We start from the raw sequence: 14,692 nt of genomic DNA, 5'->3' as shown, positions 1-14,692 counted from the left end.
TGTTTATGTTTTTTCTCAAAAATATCTTATAAAAAGAAGAAACCATTTGCAATTTGAATATATATGAACGTATTTTATATGCAAGTGTAGACGCAAATATAAAAACTGTACGTTTCTTTCTAAAACAGTCCTTATCCTGATTCTGATCAAGGGACCCCAACCAAAAGTACTCGTTACCCCTATTTCAACCTAATCTGCGATCTTATCAACAAGAAAAAAAAAAAGAAAAAAAGAAAGAAGAAGAAGAAGGTAGGATTCTTTGATTGAGAAGAGGTGGAAGAAGAAGATAAGAGTAAGAGTCATCATAGTGAGACCGAAAGAGAAAATGGTTTTGGGTTCATTCATGAGAACCTAAAAAATCAAAGACAAAATAAAAACTCCGCAGGTAAGGTTTGGCTGTCCTGTCCCCAACCCCAAAAACAAAAATGTGATCTGCAGATCTGATTTTTGCATTTTGCATGAGAAGAGAAACTGATACGTGTTGGATTCTGTGCCTCCCTGCCGACATGTGGCTTCAAGTTAACAAAGATCACTTCTCTCTATTTTCACACATCTCATGTTTCCATTGACTCTTGTCTCTCTACTTGTTTTAGCTTCAATAAAACACTCAGTCATATGCATGTAGAGTTAGAATTAAATTGAGGTTTCAAAATTGGATGTGTACTTTTCTTTCAAATTGTTACAAATCGAAGCGGATCAATAGGACAAAATAAGTAAAGTAATAATTGTATGATCATTTGTAGAAGAAATCAGCGTTTTATCCTCCTAGAATTTAGTAGAATTCAGAGTGGGTTGGTTAGTATTCTTCTTCTTGTTTTGGTTAACGCACCAAATAGCATATGTAAATCATGGATTAAATATGATAAAGACCCTCTCATGTCATGTGGGATTGATTGACTGATTGACTGATTGAGAGACCTTATATATGATTTTGATCTAAATAATAATATAAATGATCTGGTATTGGATATTTTTATTTATATTTTCAAAAAACAGAAATAATAATTCTTATAACATATGATTATATTCTAGTGGATGTCGGGAAATTATGTGTAAGAAACGTCTTATCCAACCCCCATGTTAATTGTGCCAGCCTGAATGAACCCCCAAAAAAAAAAACACACACACATACAATAAAATAAAATTAAAAAAATCAGTAGAAAAAAATCTCATTACAAATTAATAATACATTTGGTTATAAGTTTAGAGAGAGAGAGAGAGAGTGACCCATCTCCTTCATTACTGTTTCTATCTCTCTCTTCTCTTTCTCTCTACACGCACATACACAAAAGTAGAAAAACGAAGAAGAAAGAACGGGTTTGTAGTTGGTGGTTGCGTTTCTTTCTCGCTTTTTTTTTTTATAAAAAAAATCAATCTTTTTCTCTTTTTTTTTTTTTTTTTTCATCTCTTTCAGTTACCTTCTTCTTCTTCTTCTTTTTTAATAAATCTATCAACGCACGAACAGAGTCTCTAGCTCAAAATTCATCTTCTTCTTTTTTTGTTTTTGTTCCTCGATTTGAATCTGATTCTGAGATCCTTTTGATTGATCTGTATCCTGGTGAGTCTCCTTTCAGCTCGAATTCGAATTTTTCTGAATTTTGATTCTTTTTTTGTGGAGAGTTCAATTGTTTAGTGATTTCTTCTTTTGATTGGTTGCAGACGAAGAAGAAACAGAGAAAGACGAAAGGGTTTCATGATTCTCGTGTTTTGAGTCTCTTTCTCAAGCGCTGTTCTTTGATTGATGGCTCATGTCTTAATAAAATAAAAACACACTTCTCTTTCTTAATTTCTTCTCTCTGTGTGTGTGTGTGTGTGTGTGTGGTGTGTGTGGCAATAGAAAAAAAAATCTACGTAGATCTGTTCCTTTTGGGTTTACATTAGTGTTTACAAATAAACATATTTGAAAGACTCAAAAAGGGTCAGACCCAGAAGAAGTCTCTCACCTTTGCCTTTTTCTTGGTGGTCAGCTTTGGAAAGCTTGATTTTTTTTTATTCTGTTTTCAATTTTGACGATTTGGGTTTAAGATTCACTTGGGGTGTGTATGTATGTACTGGCAGTTGAGAGGACTTATATGTGATCATTTAGTCACTCTTCTTGCACTGGAACTAAAAATTGAGGTTTGTAAGTCTTCTTGCATACTTAATCATCATCATCATCATCATTTTGCTCTCTGTGCTGATCATTTGGGAATCTAAACAAAGAGTTTTTGTCTTCTTGCAGAGAGATCTCTTTGCATAGTTTGAATCATCATTGCTCTTTCCGGCGAGAATCGTGATCTAAAGCTTCAATCTTTCCCACTGGAGGACCGTGGGGGTGATTGTACCATTGTTGGTCTGGATTGCCTTCTCAATATAATCAGGGCCCTTAGAATGGGGTCCTGTTTATCTGCTGAGACCAGGAGCCCTGGACCGGGCTCTCCTTGCTCTCCTGGGTTTAGTGTGAGGAAGAGGAAGAACTCCAAGAAACGACCTGGCTCTAGGAACTCTTCCTTTGATTACAGGAGAGAAGAACCGTTGCATCACGTTCCTGGACGGATGTTCTTGAATGGATCAAGTGACGCTGCTTGTATCTTCACTCAACAAGGCAAGAAAGGGCCTAACCAAGATGCCATGGTTGTTTGGGAGGTATGTTTCATCCAAAAGTCCTCCCTTTCTTTTCTTGTTTCTATTTATGTTGTTTTCATAGTTTATATTGTTTCTCCACTGCTTCTATCTGAAATATTGATATCTACCAGATTATCTTGGTTCTATTACCGATCTATGCACTTGATTCTGATTGTTTCCTGTTTTCACGCTCAGAATTTTGGTTCGAGGACAGATACAGTCTTCTGTGGAGTGTTTGATGGACATGGTCCATATGGTCATATGGTTGCAAAGAGAGTCAGAGACAATCTCCCTCTCAAATTAAGTACTTATTGGGAAGCAAAAGTACCAGTTGAAGGTGTTCTAAAGGCTATCACTACCGACACCGTTAACAATGCAACCAACATTAACAACTCTGAAGATAATACTGCTGCTGCTGCTTCTGTATCTGCTGAAGAAGAACCTAGGACATCTGCTAAGATGGAGGAGGAGGAGAACATGGAATCCCATCCGGAATTGTTTCAGACGCTGAAAGAGTCGTTTCTTAAGGCTTTTAAAGTTATGGATAGAGAACTGAAATTCCATGGAAGTGTTGACTGTTTCTGCAGTGGGACAACAGCTGTAACCTTAATCAAGCAGGTATTGTCTCGGTTTGGAATGTTATTAGTTTAAGCCTTATTCACTGTTTCTTGATCTTAATTATGTATCCTCTGCAATATTGCAGGGTCAGTATCTCGTTGTTGGAAATATTGGAGACTCTAGAGCTGTAATGGGTACAAGAGACAGTAACAATGCTCTTGTCTCTGTTCAACTTACTGTGGATCTTAAGCCAAATCTCCCAGGTTTTGTTCCTTATGCAGGATGTATGCTGTTGTCCTGTGGATGTATGATGGATCCACTAATTCACTTTTATTGGGTTTTTTTTGTGCCCTCAATTGACTTTACAGCTGAGGCAGAGAGAATAAGAAAATGTCGTGGACGGGTGTTTGCTCTTAGAGATGAACCTGAGGTTTGTAGAGTTTGGCTGCCAAACTGTGACTCACCTGGGCTTGCAATGGCACGTGCTTTTGGAGACTTTTGCCTTAAAGATTTTGGCCTAATCTCTGTGCCTGATGTATCTTTCCGTCGCTTAACCAAAAAAGATGAGTTTATAGTGCTGGCTACAGATGGGGTAATCTCTCTTTCTCTCAGACACATTTCCTTTTCTATTTGCAAATTTGCTCACATTTCTAATGTTATCATGTTTGTGTGATAGATTTGGGATGTTCTCTCAAATGATGATGTAGTGGGGATTGTAGCTTCAGCTCCATCGCGTTCCACTGCAGCAAGAGCTATAGTCGAGTCTGCGGTTAGAGCTTGGAGATACAAATACCCGACTTCCAAAGTCGATGACTGTGCCGCTATTTGCTTGTATCTAGACGCCAACAACTCAAACGTCATATCTACATCATCTTCCGTCTCCAGACTGGAAGATGAAGAAGTAGACGAAGAACTAAAAGCCGCAACTGAGAATGATGATGCATCAGGACCAAGCGGTCTTGGCCGTTCGAGTACTGTCAGAACGGGGAAAGAGATTGCTCTCGACGAAAGTGAAGCTGAGAAGCTGATAAAAGAAGAGGATAACTTGGATACAGAACCTGGAACAGAGTATTCCGCACTAGAAGGTGTTGCAAGAGTTAATACACTTTTGAACTTACCAAGATTTGTGCCTGGAAAGTGAAAAGAGAAAGAAGAGCTGAAATGAAGAATTTGAGATTTGATAGATCATATCAAATAAAATCACCCAAGAGAAGAAGGTACTGTGTCTTTTTGTTTTCCTTTTCAACTTTCTACATTGATCTCTATTCTTTTCCTTGAGTCATAATTCATTGGTTTTGGAACATAAATTTTTGTCAATTTTGTCTTTTGTTTATGTCTTTCTTTCTTGTTGATGTTTATGTTTGTTTTTTTTTTGGTCTTGTCAGTTAAGAAGAGTGAAAAAACATCACATGTAATAATGGCTTTGTGTCTGTGATTCTGTGAAAGCCCCTCAGGCTTAATTTTGTCAGTCTGTTGGGAATTTTCCTGTTATTGTCTATTCAAAAAGCTCCAATTCCAACTACAGATTTGTTGTCAATCACTTCTTCCTCTCTCAGAATAAATGAAAATGCCATTTTAAAAAAAACAAATGGGGTTTCAGATCCTTAAATGATTAACGACAGAAGGAACAAACTTTGTTCCAAAGAGGGTTTTATCTGAAACTATAAAGCCATGTTACATAAGAAAGGAATTAAGAGAGAAACAAGTGTAAGAAGTCTTGTAATAGCTAAAGAAGACGACCATGAGAGGTTGTGTGCACCAACTGTGTAGATTGCTCCACTTTCTTCATCCTTTACTTGTATTTCTCCTGAGCCTGTGTGATTCAGTATTCATTACAGTTAAAACACGTAAAAACTCAAATCTTAGTATTTGTGGCAACGCAACACAATGACAGGATTTGTAATGCTTACAGTTGTGATTGGTCCATCCAATGACTTGGTTTTCGATATCGTAGACAACTAACTTGTTAGAGAGGGCCATGTCTGGGCAGGGAGACAAATCAAGACTCAATTTATTCAGTAATTCCAGGATGAAAGTCATTTACAAAAAAAAAAAAAGATATGTACCTCCAAGAATTGTTAATTCTTCTCCTCCTTTAGTCTGCAATCCACCGTTTTGCCAACCAAAACACCATGTGTCTTCCTATAAGCCAGTTTTTATGTCAGAACAAGAATACAAGAACACGAACAAGGTAAAGAGTCTGAAAAGGAACACGACTTACTCTAACTTGGAATAGATACTCCCGAGGATAAACAGCCAATGAAAGAGACTTGTCGAACTGGAAAGTGACAGTTGGGAACCGATCTAATCTGTGAATTTGACAGTAAATTTTCAGAGTGTCAAAACATCAATCATCATATACTTGATGTATAACTCCCTTTCAATTCAAAGAGCAGTTGACGGTACAGTTTCAAACATTACTGGAACACTAAGCACCGAGAATGACAAAGAAGCGATGAGTTAGATTCTTACTTGTCTATATAATGGAAACAAGTAAACGAATCTTGAACTGTATGCAAACTAAGCTCCGGATGTGAAGCCAATATCTGACGAAAACCCAAGGGTAAAAAAACAAAGTATTAAGAACTTTATAGAAGAAGGCAGAAGAAAGAAATTCACAAGTAACATACATAGTCTTGACCTCATTCATTAACGGCTTATAAACAGCTTCAGGAAGATACACCAGAGTTGTACCACTATCAACAATAACTCCTTTGTCATCTCCCGAATTAAACGCATCCGAAGAAAGTTGTAAAACTAAATTACCAACTTCAATTGCATTGAGGTTGACACTATAGTGAGCTCTGTCAAAAAGAGTTACACAAACAGTGTTAAGAAATTCAAAAGCTTTTTTTTGACAGGAAATAGAAAAAGAACAGCTATAAGAGAGTAAGGCATTTCACTTACGATTTAGAGAGCATAGGAGTAGTCTTTACTTTTGGTGACACGACTTCTCCAATGGCGAAGATACCGCCTCCACTGTTATTATCCAAACAATGTGCAAAAGACCTTTTGACCTTTCTTTGCGAAGCTAGCTGCGATATAAACGATGAATTTGATTGTCCAAACCCCATTATCCCATCAACTGCAGCTTGGGATTCACCAAGTTGACCAGACTGTTTAGACCCACATCTGTATATAAGAACCCACATATATCCATTAAAATTGGCACAATGCTAAAGAGATTTGCAAGCCACAAGCTATAAAACTAAAACTAACCCGAAGATAATAGTTCCGTTGGTGGAACCGGTTTGACGATTTCCAGTAACTAAATCCAAATGCACAACATCCCTGACCAAGTATCCATTAGTAGAGCTCCCATCTCCGTACATGATAACATATTGACAAGTAGAGCCTGCGTGACACTCAGATCTTTGGTTAACGTAAGAGCAGAAGCTGTCATCGCAGGAAACAGATTTGGCAGTGGACGAAGCATCCGCATCATAAGGTGTCAGCTCTACCTGAAAGATATTTGGAATGTAACCTTCAAAATTCTGTTTTTTTTCTTCTTGTCTTTTTTGGACAGGATAAAATAGATGGTATATATACCAGATCACTTTTCCTAGGACATCGGATGCAACCAGCACAATTCACCCATAAGATATCACTTCCTGTATCAACTTGGACATGAAAGTCTCTTGATGGAGTTCCTAATCCGATTTTAGCAAAGTATAAACTGAAAAATTAAAAACACCAAAACAGCAAAGAACAACGAATCAACATTTTAACATATCAGACACAAGAAGAAGATCATTTCATAGTCTAAGAACAAAAGAGTCAAGAACCAATCAAAGAGTTGAGAGAATCTTCAATAGATTCAAAATCAATAAAAAGCTCAAAAGTTTTTTTTTTTTTTTTTTTTTTAATTTCAGATTCCTCATTTATAGAAGACAAAAAATCCGACTTTATTTTTGTTGTTAAATAAAATTCCCATTTTTTTTTTAGTATTGTCTCTTTACAAAGAGAACGACAACAAAAATTCCCAAAATTACAGGTTTTTTTGATTAATGGCGATTCGAACCCAATAGACTCAGGCTGGCTATCGCCGCCGAGAGGTAGATCGATGGCGGAGAGAAGCCTTGAGTGACGGTGGACGTCGTGAGCTTTGAGAGCTCCAAGATCTTTTTCTCTTTTTCCGGCGAACTTGCTTCGAACTTCAAATACCGGAGTCGTCGCCGCCGCCGACGAAAACTGCGGTCCAATTAGCAACGCCGCCGAAAGCAAAATAACCGACAAGAACCACTGTCTCCGCTTGAGATCCATGACCGGAGATATTACCCCTTAACTAATTTTTAGTTGAAAAAAAAAAAACGAAAAAGTGAAAAAGAGAAAAAAGCAAAAGAAAGAGAAGAAGTATAGCTTTGGCGGTGGAGTAAGACCATGTCCACTCCAGCAACTCAATAGAGTTAGCTCAAATATAAATTAATTATATAAATAATACTAAACTAATTAAAGCAATTTACTAAAAATTTAAACCAAATAATCATTCCACAAGAGAAACCTATCAAAATTGATTAATCATTATAATTCAAATTTCTGAAACAATTACAAGTTTCTTAATTGTATGTAAACTTTTAGTTGAATTAAAAAGTATGAAAACCTTTTAATTGAATCAAAAACAGATAGTTTATCTACCAACTGAAACATAGTTCAAGAGAACTTCAAATTTAAAAACGAAACCAAGAGATTCCCTATATACCGCTGCCACATTGGTAACAAAAGATGCAAAATCCTTTGAGTCTCATCAAACATCCATGGACGACAAGGATCCTATATTGCATAAGATCATAACTGAAAATCTTAACATAGTGAACTCAAGAAGAAAAGGAAAGTATGTAAAGAAAATGAGTGAGAAGCTTAAATCTTGGGTACAAAGTTCAAACGACCAAGAAATTTAGGGGGATGTATTGAACTGAGGATTTTAGGAGATTTGCTGAAATTTTAATATTTCAGAATTTTGGGAGATTTAAGTATAATTTTAAGAGATTTGATTAGAATTTATAATTTTGAGATTTTGGTTTTGGGATTTGGTGAGATTTAATTACTGAATTTTAGGTGATTTTAGAGTTTTTTTTAAAAGAGAGCAACTTGGAGAGAGAGAGAGAGAGAGAGAGAAAGAGAGAGAGAGAGGGAGAGAGAGAGAGAGAGTTGCAAAAACAAATTGCAACCGGTGTCGAAGAAAAAAATTTTAAACAAATATTTTAAAGTTTCACCTTCAAAGGTGAGATTTTGTAAGACAAATATTTAAACTAAAAATGTTAGAAAAGTCTCTTAAAATCACATTCAATAGATTTTTTTAAAAAGTTGTGATTTTTTAAATAACGGTAGATTTGAGATGAAATTTATAAATTACTGATTGAATAACAAGAGATTGTAAAATATTTTTATAAATTTCACATTCAATAACATAAGATTTCAAGTGATTTTTAAAAATCACCAGTTAAATAACAGGGGATTTAAGAATATCCCAAAATCTCTTAAAATCTTCAGTTCAATACATCCCCCTTAATTTTTTTTACCTTCTCTGTGATACGGGACCTCCAATTGTCAATATTTCTAGCATCGTCACCTAGGCTTAAATCTTCGGTACAAAGTTCAAACAACCTAGAATGGTTCCAACACAAGGAATACCTAAGAGACAACAAAAACATCGTCACCTAGTTACAAGAAAGAAATAAAAATATGTCATGTGGTGAAGAGTTGAGAGCATTGAAAACTAATCCGCACGTTTTCAAGAGAACATCGTTTACAAGAAAAGAGTAAACGAACTTTGGTGAACTTCCTATGTTCCTATAGTAAAACTTGCCATTTGGACATGCTGAAGTTCCTGAAATAAAAGGGAAACAACATTGATGCAATCAATCAGTTAATCAGATTATATAGCTGAAGAAATTGAGAAACTTTCTACTTATGCATCTAAAAACACACATTTTTTCACAATTGAAGTTATGAAACAGAATCTGATCCGATCATTGGATTATACTTGTTTCCCCTAAAAATTTTTAACTGGGCAAGAAATTAAAGTCTCATCTTAGCTCTCTGGATTCTTCTTCATTCCGACACAGAACATATGCTTGATTATTTATGAACTCAATCAATTCTTATATAAAAATGCACCAACAATCGATCAATGTCTCTGCTGGTAGGATCCTTTACAAACCTAAACCAACAAAACAGAAGCTAAATGTTGGTTTGATCGTTCTTATCTTAAAATCATGTGTCCCAAATCTGAAGCTTGATACGTTTGCAATCAAGCTCAATCGTTCTAATCTTAAATCCAATGCTACATCAAGGCAAACAAAAATAAAAAATCATCATAGTGTATATATCGATTCAATATAAATCATAGCCATTGAATCTAAAGGAAACAAACAAACAAAAAAACTCAAAGATCACAAAACTGTAAATCTTAGCTTCATCGAAATCGAAATTAGATCGAACAAAAAGAGGAAGAAATCGAAATGAATCGAAGAGGAAGATCACGTACTGGATTTGAGGTGAATTGCATCGGCAATCGCTGTTTCGGGCGAGAGAGAAAAAAATAGAAGAAAAATGGAAGTCCGGTGGATGGATTGTGACGGAGGATGAGATTGTGCGCCCAGCAAGTCCGGTGACTCTCCTCATAGCTTACTGTGGATTTGTGATTGATAGTTACGTTGTGTTTTTGAAGCTGGATCAAGCGATCGAATTCACCGTTTCGCGTTTTGTCGACAGAGAAAAGAGAGAGATTAAGGAAAAGAGAAAAAAAGTGAGAGAAAAAATATCTGTTTTATATTTTATCATAAGCCAATTAGAAATTGACACATAGCATATTTTTATGGTTCCTTCCGATACTTCCTAGAGCAACAGTTTCAGTATTTTGACCCAATTCTTTTAGTTTTTCTTTTTTTTTCCCCTAGAAATTGTATGAATAACGCTTAAATACACTACTAGATATGCTTTAAGGTTTAGGACAAGAGAAGAACTTAACTTACTTACTTATATTACACACACATGAAAGAATAAAAAATTTTGGTTTGGTTGGTACTTTCCAAATTAAATTAATAATTTAAACAAACGTATCGAAATTAACTTTTAAGATAGACATAAAAAAAATAGTAAGTAATAACAAAAAATATGATCACACACACTTATAAAGAGGGAAACTGAAATAACTGCTACTAGCTCTCACCACTTTGGCGGCAATTGTTTCTGTAACTTATTTATTTTCTCACTTGTATACAATAAAATTTCATTTATTCACATGTACGTACGAATGAATATGTTGTGTTTATTATTTTTTTCTTCTTTTTTGGTATCATTGCATGTTGTTGGGTTAATTTTGTACTTTAGTCAAAAATAGTTATATTTATGGAATTTAAAAAAAAAATACATAATTTGTCTCACCATTTTGAGGGACCGAAACGTAATTTCCTAGTGAGAAAAAAAACATAGATATCAATCTTTAATTCCTCGAAGAATTCTACACCGCCCGTTCAATCTATCACGATAACAAGTAATTACCGTAAATACCCCCGAATATACTTGTTCATCCGCAGCTATTCGAGGATAACACCGTCTTTTCCACTATAGTACCCATTTGTTTGCTCTCTCGGTCCGTTGAGACCTCTCACCACACACACACACACACACTCTTCTTGTCTTTGAGTCTTGAGATCATCTCAACATTTTCGAAATTATTTTGCTTCACCACAAACAATGCCTCTCTCACTCCGCCTCGCTCCGTCTCCGACGGCTTTATCTCCGAGCACCGGAGGATTCGGTCCATCGAGGAGGAAACAGTGCCGGATCCCTTACTCCGGCGTCACGACGACGAAGATTGGTTTCTGCTCCTCGTTGGATTCTTGTAAAAGAGGAGATTCATATGTTGCGGTGAGGTGTGGCTTAGAAACCGTGAATGTAAGTGTTGGTCAAGTTACGGAGGTTGATAAGGACACCTTCTGGCCCATCGTTAATGCCGCCGGTGATAAGCTTGTCGTACTTGACATGTACACTCAATGGTACTCTTCTGCTCCTCTCTGCTTTTAACTATTTTTATGATTACAACTCAGTTGATTTGTTGCAATGAACCAATTGATCATAGGTCAGAACCGATGGAATCATGAAACCTCTTATGTTTATATATCTTTCCCTTTAATGTATACAAATGATATTAGCTGAGGGATTGGTGTATCTTTGTCTTCTCAGTTAGATTCTTCTTCTGCAGATGTGGTTCGTTTGGTTTTGATGTTGGTCATTCTTTAAAGAGAGTTTACAAATCTTTCCTACTAATGATGGTCTCTTTGGATATCTTGTGTATATGCAGGTGTGGTCCATGTAAAGTGATTGCTCCCAAGTACAAAGCTTTATCAGAGAAGTATGAGGACGTTGTCTTTCTAAAGCTTGACTGCAATCCAGATAACCGGGTTTGTGCTCTAACCACCGTATATATCTATCTATTGAACCATGATAGTATCTAAAGATAAGAGAAGACTTTCATCAACAATGCTACTATGTACTTCTCCTTTTATGTTGTTGCTAAAAAACTTTGACTCTTTTCTATTGGTGGCAGCCATTGGCAAAGGAGCTAGGAATAAGAGTGGTTCCAACTTTCAAGATATTGAAGGACAACAAGGTCGTCAAGGAAGTCACTGGTGCGAAATATGATGATCTGGTTGCAGCGATTGAAACAGCTAGGTCGTCGTCTGCTGGTTCTGGATGAACCAATCTCTTTCTCATGTCTTAATTTACCATATAATAATTGGTTGTATGTAAATGTAAAATCTTGGTGTTATCCCTAAACCCTATAGTTGAGGTGAGCAAAAGATTTTATCTTGTATTGTGTAAATGTGTTTCAAGAAATATGATCATCCAGAAAAAAAGATTATGTTTATTACTTATCATATCTTTAGGTACGGTTTCAAGGATTTCTAAGCATGCAATTCGGCAAGCCTCCATCGATCTCCTTCCTCTTTCGATTTACCAGCGACATGACGGATCATATTCGGCGGCATGATCGAAAATTCACAAAGCGATAATAACATACTGTATATATATATGGTTTCTTATGGGTCAAACGGGCCCTGCCTTGAGTTATCATTTCTCAGCCTATACTATTTGGGCGCATGTTTCGTTTCTCTCGGCCCAGGTGTTTTCATATCGATGTGCAAAAAACAGCATCGCTATCGACACAAAAAAGGTCAAAATTCTAAGACGAATACGACGTAGCTTTGGTAAGCTATTCAAAAGACGAGAGAATCAATGGTAGCATGGGAGATTGCAGCAAAAAAACATATAACATACCCGTTAAGTTTAACACATATTAGAACATAGTAAACAAGTGGGTTGAACGGATTCCGCGTGAAAGGGAATGTTTACATTACATGGAACTTAGAATGAAACCTGAATGCCCAACAAAGCCATTAGCTGTGACACAAACTCTGGATGTCCAGGCCATGCTGCGCCAGTTACCAGATTCCCGTCAGTGAAGCATCTGTGGATCGGATCTGGTTCTAGCCAAGTTCCTCCTCCAAGTACCACGTTCAGTTTCACGGCTGGATAAGCAGTGCATTTCCTTCCCTGCACCAGCCAGTAATCAATCAGGTCACATAAAGCAAAATTCCTCAAAAGAACTGGTTAGAGGCAAGAAAAAGGGAATAAATCGGAGCTACAAAGGAACAATACACTGACCTTGAGGACACCAGCAGCAGCTAAGATCTGTTGTCCATGACAAATAGATGCAACTGGTTTCTCAGACTTCATGAATTCTTTAACAATGTTAAGGACATTTTGGTTCAAGGCCAGATATTCTGGTGCTCTGCCTCCAGGAATGACCAGAGCATCGTAACACGAGGAAACTAGGCCATCAAAGTTACTAGTTAAAGCAAAAGTGTGGCCTGGTTTCTCACTGTAAGTTTGGTCACCCTCAAAGTCATGGATTGCAGTTGGGCAACGATCACCAGCCTTCTTATCTGGGCAAACCGCATCAACTTGACATCCCAACGCTTGAAGGGACTGAAAAGGGACTTTGACTTCATAGTCTTCCATATAATCCTGCAAAGGTCAAAAAGTAACCAAAACTGTGATGTTTAAGAAACCCAAGTCGGTAGTGTTCATTTACCAACAAAACCTATGTTTGAAATCACTAGAAAAGCCTGTCCAATCCTACGAGTAAAACGTTTTTTTTTTAACTTCATGAATCATTCTACAGCACAATCTAAAGCAAAACGAATGAAGAAACATGGATATTAATAAATTGATTCAACAAAATATGGTAAGGGTCGCTTACCCCACAGAGAAACAAGATTCTTTTATTAGCTCCAGTTATTTGACCGCCCAGAGCCTTGACAAAAAGCTGGATAAATTCAGGATGACCCTCATATGTAGCTGCAGTAATCAAGCTACCATCAACAACACAAACATCCGGGGTTACTGGTTCGACCCACTTGGCCCCTGCAGCAATAAGAGCAGGTCCAACAGTGGCATAAGCTGTGCACTTTCGACCATTAACCGTGTCTGCAGCTGCCAATATCAACTGCCCATGGCAAATAGAGGCAATGGGCTTGCCAGAGCTTGAAAACTCTTTAAGCAACTGAACAACAGATGGAGTCAAGGCCAGGTATTCTGGAGCACGTCCTCCTGGTATAACCAATCCATCATACTTGCTAAGGTCAACTTCATCAAAAGTTGCATTGAGCGTGAAATTGTGACCTCGTGACTCAGAATAGGTCTGCAAATGCTCTAAGAAATACAAATTAGAAAAAAAGTGTTTCTCCTTTGAATTCTTGAAACAATACAACTTTATTATCCAATTCGAAGCTCAATTAGAGATGAAGCATTTCTAAAATTAGTTTCAATGGATTGTATATCAATAGATCAAGCAGCTAAGCTACACATGGAGATCGAGAGAGAAAGAGAGAGAGAAACCTGGTGGCCACAGAAATCGTGAACGGCGGTGGGGCAAGAGTCACCAGCTTTCTTACCGGGGCAGACGGTGTGGACGGAGACTCCGAAAGCTTGCAAAGCTTGGAACGGGACCATCACCTGAGAGAAGACACATACATAAGTAACTAGCTGAATTATAAGAACAAGGAAGACAGAAGAAAGTAAAAGAGGAAGAAGATGACCTCGTAGTCTTCCATGTAGTCACCGCACAAGATCAAGACACTTCTCGACTTCGCCATTTTTCAGCGAGAGCGATGGAGAGAAGTTATTTCGTTTGGATTTGGGAGAGATAATAACTCTCTGACCGGAGTGATCCGGTAACGGCGACGTTTGCGGAGCACACGTGGTCTCATTTTCGCACGTATGTCAAAATTAAATTCAATTTAGAAACAATTAAGAAAAAAAACTAAAAACCGTGAACGGCAGGATTCGAACCTGCGCGGGCAAAGCCCACATGATTTCTAGTCATGCCCGATAACCACTCCGGCACGTCCACTTGTCTGTACATTGTTATCAACTAAACAAATATACCTACGATTCTAGAAAGAGACCTTCTCACGTCAATTGAGCCTGAGATTTTGAACACTGATCGTAAAGAAATCTGCCA

The 14,692-nt window shown here is 37.1% G+C and overlaps 4 protein-coding genes, 1 long non-coding RNA gene and 1 other non-coding gene across 20 annotated transcripts; 2 read left to right on the top strand and 4 right to left on the bottom strand.

The window, feature by feature from the left end:
• Window positions 1-210: 210 nt before the first annotated feature.
• On the top strand, window positions 211-4,684 carry LOC104763892 (putative protein phosphatase 2C 33). Of its 13 annotated transcripts, none has more exons than XR_015590994.1 (9): window positions 211-1,558; window positions 1,660-1,962; window positions 2,059-2,118; window positions 2,222-2,625; window positions 2,800-3,222; window positions 3,308-3,425; window positions 3,531-3,754; window positions 3,839-4,379; window positions 4,548-4,684. XR_015590994.1 is itself a non-coding variant. In XM_087501804.1 (8 exons), exons 4-8 carry the CDS (start codon window positions 2,371-2,373, stop codon window positions 4,301-4,303), a joined length of 1,485 nt encoding a protein of 494 aa, XP_087357930.1. In that variant the 5' UTR covers window positions 1,171-1,558; window positions 1,660-1,962; window positions 2,059-2,118; window positions 2,222-2,370; the 3' UTR covers window positions 4,304-4,684. The 13 variants fall into 13 exon arrangements, 8 of the variants coding, with proteins under 8 accessions (XP_087357928.1, XP_087357924.1, XP_087357929.1 ...); XR_015590995.1 differs by having other exon boundaries at window positions 1,175-1,558; window positions 2,059-2,122; XR_015590992.1 differs by having other exon boundaries at window positions 1,097-1,558; window positions 1,660-2,118.
• Window positions 4,685-4,720: 36 nt separating this feature from the next.
• LOC104763891 (aspartic proteinase 36) lies at window positions 4,721-8,379 on the bottom strand. Of its 3 annotated transcripts, XM_087501806.1 has the most exons (11): window positions 7,862-8,379; window positions 7,184-7,447; window positions 6,712-6,838; window positions 6,382-6,623; window positions 6,070-6,294; window positions 5,804-5,966; window positions 5,635-5,708; window positions 5,384-5,471; window positions 5,229-5,304; window positions 5,073-5,144; window positions 4,721-4,975 (listed from the first exon to the last, which is right to left on the bottom strand). In XM_087501806.1, the coding sequence occupies exons 2-11, from the start codon at window positions 7,423-7,425 to the stop codon at window positions 4,824-4,826; spliced, it is 1,461 nt and encodes a 486-aa protein (XP_087357932.1). In that variant the 5' UTR covers window positions 7,426-7,447; window positions 7,862-8,379; the 3' UTR covers window positions 4,721-4,823. The 3 variants fall into 3 exon arrangements, with proteins under 3 accessions (XP_087357932.1, XP_010485597.1, XP_087357933.1); XM_010487295.3 differs by lacking the exon at window positions 7,862-8,379 and having other exon boundaries at window positions 7,184-7,732; XM_087501807.1 differs by lacking the exon at window positions 7,862-8,379 and having other exon boundaries at window positions 7,155-7,570.
• Window positions 8,380-8,528: 149 nt separating this feature from the next.
• On the bottom strand, window positions 8,529-9,903 carry LOC109130975 (uncharacterized). Its single transcript, XR_002036730.2, has 3 exons — window positions 9,650-9,903; window positions 8,890-8,989; window positions 8,529-8,793 (listed from the first exon to the last, which is right to left on the bottom strand). It is a non-coding gene; the product is annotated as an uncharacterized LOC109130975 (long non-coding RNA).
• A 681-nt stretch (window positions 9,904-10,584) lies between these two features.
• Window positions 10,585-11,917, top strand: LOC104763890 (thioredoxin F1, chloroplastic). Its single transcript, XM_010487293.3, has 3 exons — window positions 10,585-11,162; window positions 11,468-11,567; window positions 11,714-11,917. The coding sequence occupies exons 1-3, from the start codon at window positions 10,861-10,863 to the stop codon at window positions 11,861-11,863; spliced, it is 552 nt and encodes a 183-aa protein (XP_010485595.1). The 5' UTR covers window positions 10,585-10,860; the 3' UTR covers window positions 11,864-11,917.
• A 501-nt stretch (window positions 11,918-12,418) lies between these two features.
• Window positions 12,419-14,686, bottom strand: LOC104763889 (protein DJ-1 homolog D). Its single transcript, XM_010487292.3, has 5 exons — window positions 14,268-14,686; window positions 14,068-14,184; window positions 13,430-13,870; window positions 12,832-13,194; window positions 12,419-12,720 (listed from the first exon to the last, which is right to left on the bottom strand). The coding sequence occupies exons 1-5, from the start codon at window positions 14,322-14,324 to the stop codon at window positions 12,532-12,534; spliced, it is 1,167 nt and encodes a 388-aa protein (XP_010485594.1). The 5' UTR covers window positions 14,325-14,686; the 3' UTR covers window positions 12,419-12,531.
• TRNAS-AGA (transfer RNA serine (anticodon AGA)) lies at window positions 14,500-14,581 on the bottom strand. Its single transcript has one exon. It is a non-coding gene; the product is annotated as a tRNA-Ser (tRNA).
• Window positions 14,687-14,692: the final 6 nt, after the last annotated feature.

Source organism: Camelina sativa, chromosome 19 (assembly GCF_030686135.1).
Source record: "Camelina sativa cultivar CO46 ecotype springtype chromosome 19, ASM3068613v1".
NCBI lineage: Eukaryota > Viridiplantae > Streptophyta > Magnoliopsida > Brassicales > Brassicaceae > Camelina > Camelina sativa.
Note: the sequence above shows the minus strand (reverse complement) of the source record. Positions and strands in the feature narration are given on the sequence as shown.

What these genes read in the sequence shown, in the direction of transcription:
- LOC104763890 (XM_010487293.3), top strand. Translation starts at nt 10,861, where the DNA reads ATGCCTCTCTCACTCCGCCTCGCTCCGTCTCCGACGGCTTTATCTCCG. An exon ending in CTTGACATGTACACTCAATG is followed by an intron (nt 11,163 to 11,467) that starts GTACTCTTCTGC and finishes GTGTATATGCAG; the next exon opens with GTGTGGTCCATGTAAAGTGA. An exon ending in ACTGCAATCCAGATAACCGG is followed by an intron (nt 11,568 to 11,713) that starts GTTTGTGCTCTA and finishes TATTGGTGGCAG; the next exon opens with CCATTGGCAAAGGAGCTAGG.
- LOC104763892 (XM_087501798.1), top strand. Translation starts at nt 2,371, where the DNA reads ATGGGGTCCTGTTTATCTGCTGAGACCAGGAGCCCTGGACCGGGCTCT. An exon ending in ATGCCATGGTTGTTTGGGAG is followed by an intron (nt 2,626 to 2,799) that starts GTATGTTTCATC and finishes TTTCACGCTCAG; the next exon opens with AATTTTGGTTCGAGGACAGA. An exon ending in CTGTAACCTTAATCAAGCAG is followed by an intron (nt 3,223 to 3,307) that starts GTATTGTCTCGG and finishes GCAATATTGCAG; the next exon opens with GGTCAGTATCTCGTTGTTGG.
- LOC104763891 (XM_087501806.1), bottom strand. Translation starts at nt 7,425, where the DNA reads ATGGATCTCAAGCGGAGACAGTGGTTCTTGTCGGTTATTTTGCTTTCG. An exon ending in ACTCCTATGCTCTCTAAATC is followed by an intron (nt 5,967 to 6,069) that starts GTAAGTGAAATG and finishes TCTTTTTGACAG; the next exon opens with AGCTCACTATAGTGTCAACC. An exon ending in ATAAGCCGTTAATGAATGAG is followed by an intron (nt 5,709 to 5,803) that starts GTCAAGACTATG and finishes GGTTTTCGTCAG; the next exon opens with ATATTGGCTTCACATCCGGA.
- LOC104763889 (XM_010487292.3), bottom strand. Translation starts at nt 14,324, where the DNA reads ATGGCGAAGTCGAGAAGTGTCTTGATCTTGTGCGGTGACTACATGGAA. An exon ending in ACGATTTCTGTGGCCACCAG is followed by an intron (nt 13,871 to 14,067) that starts GTTTCTCTCTCT and finishes GAGCATTTGCAG; the next exon opens with ACCTATTCTGAGTCACGAGG. An exon ending in CTGCTGCTGGTGTCCTCAAG is followed by an intron (nt 12,721 to 12,831) that starts GTCAGTGTATTG and finishes TGGCTGGTGCAG; the next exon opens with GGAAGGAAATGCACTGCTTA.